General features: G+C 35.9%; 1 protein-coding gene across 1 annotated transcript; it reads right to left on the bottom strand.

Moving 5' to 3' along the window:
* Positions 1–641: 641 nt before the first annotated feature.
* Positions 642–8,186, bottom strand: LOC125836818 (protein NLP9-like). The gene is made up of 5 exons (XM_049515978.1): positions 6,619–8,186; positions 5,394–5,438; positions 4,518–5,270; positions 4,128–4,251; positions 642–2,241 (listed from the first exon to the last, which is right to left on the bottom strand). Exons 1-5 carry the CDS (start codon positions 7,555–7,557, stop codon positions 1,091–1,093), a joined length of 3,012 nt encoding a protein of 1,003 aa, XP_049371935.1. The 5' UTR covers positions 7,558–8,186; the 3' UTR covers positions 642–1,090.
* Positions 8,187–8,971: the final 785 nt, after the last annotated feature.

Raw genomic sequence — 8,971 nt, 5'->3', positions numbered from 1 at the left:
ACCGCATTTATTTATGATGAAAAGAGAGAAATATGTCACTATTAAGAAACCTATGCACTTAGAATTTATAAAATTATATTTTTCTTTTGTAAAGTACTATCTATTATTTGACATTAAATAAATCATTGTCTTAATCAAAATTCAAAAGAATTTTCTCATAAAACTTATATGGTAGCTCAGGTAAGTATTAATAATAATATAATTTGGTCAAACAAATAAAATAATATTTTTTTAACATGAACCGTGCATTGTGCAGTACTAACATTTGTAGAAGAACTGAAAATAAAACACAATTTTTGTAGTCATATTTTTTCTATTCTAAGTTATAAATAGTTATGTTATACTCCCTCTGTTTAAAAAAAGAATGACTTAGTTTGACTTGAACAAAGTTTAAGAAAATAAAAAAACTTTTCAATCTTCTAGACTTAAAATTAAAATTATGTTAACTGTACCAAAATATCATTTAATTTTGTGACTTTAAGCATGTCACATGAAAAGCTAAAATTAAAGTGTTGCCAAAAAAATAAGAATCATTCTTTTTTAAATAGATAAAAAGTAAAATATGTCATTATTTTTTAAAGGAAAGAATACCATTTAGTCCATGAACATTTCTAAGTATCTAGGCAAAACATCAAATAAACTTTTGCAAAAGAAGACAAACTAACATTAGAAGAAGAAATTTTACATATTCTTATTGAAAAGACGTTGTACAACTTATTGCTTTGACTATTCCCTAAAATAACACTCTTAAACTAACATATTTACAAAGTAGGTAAGCCACTTGAGACAGTTCCTTTTAACTCATTTCTGACTAGTACAAAGATGTGCATCTACTATCTCACCTGCAAACGTAATAGAAAACAGACGACAAATGAACTTTCAACTACTATGCAGCTTCTACTAATCTTCTTATGCTCCTGCTTTTCTTCTTCGGATATCTTGCTAGGAGTAACCATATTCAAAGGCAGAATGGAAAAACTCTACCAAACATACTAGTATTTCATGTGTAAACTAGCAACTCTCAAAATCATGAGTGGCATTGTTATCATTTTAAGTACCTGATTGAAGCTTTTGGACCTGCATGAGGTTGTTAAGAGCCACTAGCCAAAAAACAGTTACTGCTGCCTGAGCTTCCCAGAGCACATGGTGTATCGCGAACAAGAAACTTGACAGTACGACCACCACCAAATTCCAGTATCTCAAGACACTCATGCAAATCTGCGTCATTTACCAACATCACCCATTCCTCCTCATCATCAAGATACTTGAGTTGGAATGTCCCCGTCTGTAGTTTAAACCTCTTAGCAACATCCTCATAGAGTTGGAAGCACCCTGCTGAAAGGTCAAACTTAAATCGGATGGTATCTTCTTTGTAAGTAGCTTTCACAGTAATTGTTGACCCGTTATCACCACAGTTCACTTCAACTTTAGAATGCTTCTCTGCACCATGACTGTGAGAGCTTGATGAACTGCCATTTATCATCGACCCAGACCCAGACCCATTGGATGAATCTGTCATGGCTGAAGAACTGGCCTGGTTATGTTCAATCACCCTACCATCACCATCCATTTCATTATCTCCTTTCATCTTACTGTCAACATCACCCCCAACAACCATGGGATACGAGCACCGAGAAGTGAAATGACGGTCAAAATTGTCCAAGGTGTCATTGTTCAATCCCCACCTCCTGCATCCTTCTTTTGTAAGGAAAGATCCCAATGATGCATTTCCGGAATCAGTCAATGGCATAGCATTCAGACTTGCAGGTCCGGATGACCCTGCATCTAATGTTGCCAACTTAGATTCATAACAATATCCAGACACTTCAATACTTGATTTAGTCCCTTCCTTAAAAGAGGAAGTATTGATATGATTTGATTGGCTGAGTTGGTTCCCATCAGCATAAAAGTCCTCCTCCATTTTCACCACAGAATTCTCTTTGTCATTGCCTGAAGATGAGGGTACAGCAGCATCCTGGAAAACAGAAGTAGGATTTTTGACAGAGACATCTTTGAATGGGAAAAATATGCTTTTCTGTGCATTGAAATCTTGGATAATTGAGCCAGCTGGAACTAGACCTCCAGTTGCTGGATCGAACTTCAATCCCCCTTCTACCCCTTGGACAGATTCAAGCACTGTTTGTATCTTTTTCAAAGACCGGTTGACTTTGTTTATCTTCCGGGATGGCCATCTAGATATCCCATGTTGTCGGCATATCCTTTTCAAGGTAGTTGGACACACTACAAAATACACAAATACACACAACAATTAATTTTAAATGCCACCTTCTGAAAGGGTCTACTGCTTCAAAGAAAAGCCAATATACTTTTTACTTTCCATTCCCTTTCTCATCCTTATAAAAAATTAGTCTCTGCATACCCTTAAAAATATCATAAAGAACAAATACTTCACATCAACTATCTTTACTTAGCAACACAGATGTATTGATATACAAATACCAGCATTTCCACCAGCATTAAGGAAATGCTGAGGAAAAAGGACAGTGTATGTAAAGAACAAAGGAAGTCAATCATAGCTTCTGTATCTTAAACAAATGCCGGAGCTCTGATCCACCAAAATCTAAGCAATGATTTCAGTTTGAGTTTAAGATAAACTACATTATCCATCTCGTCTTCAAAATTCTAGCATTTCTTACTCTCCATATAACCCACCATACCACCTCTGAAATTGGACTTCCATAAGTCCCTGGACGATTTGGATAAATCCAACTTGAGCCAGGGTAGTATGAAATCCATAGTATTACTTGGCATACATCCTAAGTTGCTCGGACTCTTCGCTTTCGGCGTTGCACCCGTGTCGACACGACATTGATGTGGGTGTGGGGGGTGGGATTTGTACCTGATCTATTCAACAGATTTTGAGTACTTCGACCAAAATTGACGGAGAAATTTTGGATAGATTCAATGATTTTTGTAATCAAAAGAAAAGCTAAGGTGGAATTGAAGAAAATGGAATACTTGGTAGAATTTCCTATGTCACTCCTTTTTCTTTTATCTTCTTCCAAGATTCTCCTCTTGATCAACATTTTTTCCTCAAAGTTTTCCACATAATATAGGTTTTACAACTGTACTTCTATAGATTTGAATAATGTTTAGTTGAATCCCCGCACATATATCCATACCTGGATCTGTATCCCTAAATCTTAAAATTTAGATCAATCCAACCTCTAGATCTCCATTCGTATCGAACACCGGCACCCGAGTCCGAGCAACTTAGTATACATCAACGGATCCCCAAAACCATTTCTACTAACCAATACTGAGGATTCAGTTTTTATTCTGCCTTCTTTTTGTTTTCCCTTTGCATTAAGCAGAACTTCACACTTAAATTAAGAAGTTACATAAAACTCCACACAATATACAATAGCCATCAAAAATAGCATATCCTACTTATCAGAGAAGAGAGTCCCAAATTCATGTTTGAAGGGAAACAGAGGGAAAGATATTCATTATATTCACTGTGTTTACACTTAATTTTTTTTGAAAACGTTTTTCTTTTTTAATACGAAAGGGAAGACTGTGCCCACACTTATAATCCTACATTTGGACTAAAGACAAAATCTTGGTAAAGTTAAAAGAGAAATTTTCACAAAGGACCGTTGAATCATAAAATTAACACCGAATGGAGGAGCTATTGTCAACAACTAAAAAAGACCATATCAGGGTTGTCAAAGGCACCCTTAAAGAGCGCTTGAACCCTGAAGCAAAGCTCAAAACATGTGAAGCACTCTGCCTTGATTATCGTGCGCTTCAGTGTCATCATTAAGGCTTTAAGGCAAACTTTTCCTTGCATTTCTGGAAGAGACAACACTAAACAATTGATAATTCAGTTTATTGTGAAAAAGTTTCAATTTTCTGTCCATTTATTTGTTATTCATGCTATTAATTATTAGTCTTGGAATAAACATGTAAATTTGTAAAAAAAAATAAAAAAATCTCCATTTGCGCCTATTTTAATTAAAGGTCATGCTATATTTGTGCTTAAAGCCCCAACGGGAGTTAAGAGTTTTTTATCGCTTTTCGCTTTAGACAACACTGAATGATATAGAGGTATCCAGTATACTTGCAAATTAGTGGACTTATCCATTCGATGTATATATGCTTACCACCAATGCTTTTTGCAGCATCCTTCAAGCTCCCAGAGAAGTATTGCTGAAGAACACTTAAGCTGACATGTTTTTCTGCTGTACTTCGTTTTTTCTCAATCTGTCTTCTTGATCCAGTCATTGTCTACAAAACATGTTGCAACAAAACTTCAGTATAGATACATTTAGGAAATAAATCATTAACAGACGGAGCATAAGTTGTTCAGGAAAAAAAAGAACAAGTGTAAATAAAAGAGTGCTCAAAAGTGTAGTATGAATGAGGAGCATATTAAATGCTCTCACCTAAATCACATTAAACGAAAGCTGATTGAGGTTGAATACTCAACTGAAACACTCTAGTTGGATGTCATTTAGATAAGATAATGCTTGTTCGATAATTGAGTGAGATACCTGTTCACGAGAATCATCAGCATGCGTTCCAGCACTCTTTGAATCACAGGCACCTAAAGGAGCCCCGTTTACAGAATTTGAATTACTGTCCAATGAGTGCTGAGAGTTCTTCCTAGACAATGCAATCGGTGGTAAATTTGGAACAGATCCATCCTGTAACCCAAACTTAGCACCTTGTCCAACCAATTCCGCATCTGCTACTGTTCTCAAACTTTTGCAAATTCTTTGCATGGTACCTGAAAGGTTATTCAAGAGAAGCTGTTGCTCGGTACTTCCCTTCATACTTGTAGGAAGAAAGAACTCCAATATGTAATCGTCATTGCCGGTGAATGTACTACGTAATCTGATAGCCACAGCAGCATTTAGACCAAACTTCCGTGCATGATGCACAAGTGGGTACTCACTTATATGATACTCCTTCACATCAGGGTAGAAGAAGGGATGGTTAGATTGCAGAGCTTTCCCAACAATACCTTCACCTTCCTCGAGAAAATGTTCCTTACATGCATGTACAAATCCTTGCATTTCCTTGTCACTCACATAACAAGCTGTATCCTCAACACATAACACACATTTTTCATTTAAACTTGTATTACATCCTCTAGCACGCACTCTGATGGGTTCATCTCCTTCTCCTTCAGTGACATTACAGGGAATCCATGTCAGAGCAAGAGGCAGCTTATGTGCATGGCAAACTGCTCGCAGAACATCTGTTATCTCAGCTAAAGCATCTCTTTGGTTATTTGAGAGATTCTGCAAGATGAGGAAACAGAAATTGTAACTAGCAACAAGGGAATCAGGAAAAATATAACACGAGAAAATAAATCACACGATCGGTGTGTCGATTCCATGTACAATTAAAATTTTTGAGTATACCTGAGAATGAAGTCGAGGAGACGCGATACTCCTTAAATTCACAGCCTGCAGATGAGCAGAAGCTACAAATTAAACCATATTTTACCAAAAGATGCAACTAGAGATATATGAAAACACACGCACAAGAAGATAAAACAAAAAGCGATAAAAATGCAGAATGATAAGAAAAGTGCATATTGTGACACCAAATTATGGCAGTTGTCTCAATTTTGTAACTTTAGTCTTCACAATACTGGTGTACATATATACAAACTTACATACTGTGAGTCAATGTGCTCTGACTTACTGTTGGCATAAACTTTTGATAAATCAGAAACATAAAGGTAAGATCTAATAGTTGATCAGCCAAAAAAGTATGTACTCCAAAGAAAATTACTAAAGTTTTTTGGGCGCGATAAAGTTGAAACAAGTATCTATATTATCATAAAACAACCAAACAAGTTTCTCTTAAAAAGTCGCCTGGTTTGGTTTAACTCACCTTTTTCCTTTATTAGAGGTCTGTGGGCACTGGGCAACAGGGAAGAGCAGTTGGGGGAGGGGGGGGGGTGAATACAAGTGATGACCCATATTTGTCGTGACATACAAAAGAGTTAGTGACAAGCAGGGAAGGTTGGTATATTATCACTTTGTTTATGAGTGATAAGCAAGTTATGACTCTATAAGTCCAAATAGAACCTAATTCTTAAGGAGTAACTGTTAGTCTGCTACTAAAATTCAACAGGAAAGAATTTTACATACTGTATCAAAATCTCTTGAGCAATTTATTACTGGAATATTACTTATGTGTTCTTAACCAGGTACCAAGGTAGACGAGCTAGATTAGTAAAACTATGACCACTACCCTCCACCCTTCTTCTTCTTTGATTAAAAAAAAGTATGAACATCAAGAACAGTAAAACTATCGCAAAGTTATTATGTTGCTGTTAGTTAACATTCAAAATAAAATTTCAATAGCATAAATATTTCTGCAAACCAAACTTACTAATTTTTTGCTCAGATATTCCTTTTTATTATATAGCAGTTGAGCAAACTTGTGTTATACAAGTTCAAAGAACAAAAAGAACCATACTATCTTTCACTCATATTTTTCTTTTCCAAACAACAGTAAATGACAATTTGCAACTAAAATTAAGGATTGAATCTACATAAACTACTGCAAGGCTACAATATAAAAGGGTTCATGACTCAAAATAAAGAAAAGAGCATGCAAGAAAGAGGAGTGAACCTGGAGAGCCTGGCAAACATTATCCATTTCCAAATCAAAATTAGGTTTCTCCTTCATTGTAACGAGTTCCAATACTGCACAACATGGAGTTTCACAGGCATCATCCTCAAAGACAGGTAAAGCAATAGATCCACGAACTTCATGGTCAACAGCATATTGTACACGTAAGTATTCAGCCTCCTTGTAGTACAGAACATTTGACGTCCACTCTGGAATTCTTGAACTAAACACCCGACCAGGAAGACCTGGGATTGCTCCTGGTTTTATTTCTGTATCAAAAGTGAACTTCCTGGAGACCTCCCGATAGCCAGAAAGCACCTGATCAAGAAGATATGGCTGTTCACATGTGCTCAAGATGTACTGATCACCATTCTTCATTGGAATCCAAACTTGAGCCAAAATTCCTGCAGCAGATGACTCTTTAAACATTGCCAATGCCCTAAGCATTCTCTCAGCAAGTGGTTGAGAAGGTGACCTGAGGATCATAGAGTTGCCAATATCCGCACTGTCAGACTGTTGGCTTGATCTTCTACTTTTTTTAGCTACCAAACCATCCTCCCCATCAACTGAATCTACCATAAAATGTAAGTGGTCATCATTTTGCCCAAACATCATTTTCTCTCCTCCATCATGATTACTTGCCACCATATTGGCGTCCATTGGAGGAAATGCTCCAGTATTTTGTTCTGTATAACTCATTCCTTCAAATGGTGCGTAACTTTGAGACATGTGATTAATTGGCGAAAATGCGGCATATGAGGCTATCATGTGCTCTGCTGCACTAGGGCTAGTGCACCATCCAGCATAAGCATCAAGATTCATAATTTCCATAACATTGTTGAATGAATCAACATTTGAAGACCTTGAACTAGCATCAAACGAGGCAACGCCCTCCACTTGACCTTTAGGAGAGGCCCAAAAATCAACTCCCCTCTCCATTTAAAACCAAAATAGCAAAAAAAAAAAACTACAATAAATCAACCAAATGCTAGAGAACACTCAAATCACTCAAGCTTGTATCAGATTCCCTATACTCTTCCACTATTTGCAGTCCAAGAATCCAATATCTGAAAATCAAAATCATCCTATTCCCACCAATATTCCACTACCAACTTCCCAATCAACAATCTAAACACTTTACACACCTGCAATTACCCACATGAATATTTAGTTCATGCCCAACTACTTAAAAATCAAATAAGATAAATAAGAAAGAGAAACAAACATGCCCAAAGAACAGTTTTTTAAGCACTGACCTTAACATTCAAGAACTTCCCATCATCTAAAAAAGCAAACTTTCTTGAACTTCCCCAAGAATTCCCCAATCGATCAACAACAACTCAGCAAACAAGATTTAAACAAAACCCCAACCAAGACCAGATTCAAATCAGAAGTCACACCACCCACCCCAAGTTATATATTGGGAAAAAACACTTAACCCTAAGGGTTGGGAAATACTTATCAAATACTATTAACCGACTTGATTTTGGAACTGTTCTTGAATACGCTGACAACAAGGCAATGATACCAGTACACCAAACAAAAGAGCAAATTCCAAGGAAGATTAAAAAGAGGGACCAGCTTTTACGGGGTAGAAAAGGGATGAGGTTAAGGTTTTGGGGGGCAGGGGGGTTGAACAAATACTATATTTGGAAAGTAAAGACTAGCAGAAATGAAAATGGGTGGCGTAACCCATTTATTTAGACGTTAAAATTCAGTGTTTGCTTACTTACTAAAAATAGAAACAGAGGAGGAGGGGTAGGGGTAGCGGAGGGGTTGGGGTTGTGGTGCTTGGGAAGTCTTGGGTGTGGGGTAAAGTAGTTTTAGGAGGGGGTAAACACAACTAACAATCATTTAACTCCATCTAACTAGGCTTTCAAAATGGTTATGAAATAATAAATATTAAAATACAACATAACAAGAAATGTAGTTAATCAAGTAGAGGAGAGAGGTATATGATTAGGACCTGTTTGACAATAGATATTCTCAAAAATATTTGAGAAAAAACTCCATAAATTTTATTTGATCATATCATTTGTTATTATTTGGTAAATATTTTTGACAAACGGTTTAAATACTCAAATACTAGAAAAAAACTAGTATTACTCAAATTTTTATATTCTATAAAAATAATAATCATTTATAATTTTGGATTGAATGTCTTTCCTAGATCGTTGCACAAACTTTGCGGAGTCACTTTCAATTAAAAATAGCAATAACATTTTTTATACAAATCAATGATATTAATTGTGTTCGTTATCATGACTTTTCACATAACACATTCAATATCAAATAATAATACAAATTTATAGATATTTTTAATAGTTTTTAGAATTTATAGGTATAAATCATA

This window comes from Solanum verrucosum, unplaced genomic scaffold (genome assembly GCF_900185275.1).
Source record: "Solanum verrucosum unplaced genomic scaffold, falcon-dt-bn FXZP01000129.1, whole genome shotgun sequence".
Classification (NCBI taxonomy): domain Eukaryota; kingdom Viridiplantae; phylum Streptophyta; class Magnoliopsida; order Solanales; family Solanaceae; genus Solanum; species Solanum verrucosum.
This window is presented reverse-complemented; position numbering and strand designations above follow the sequence as displayed.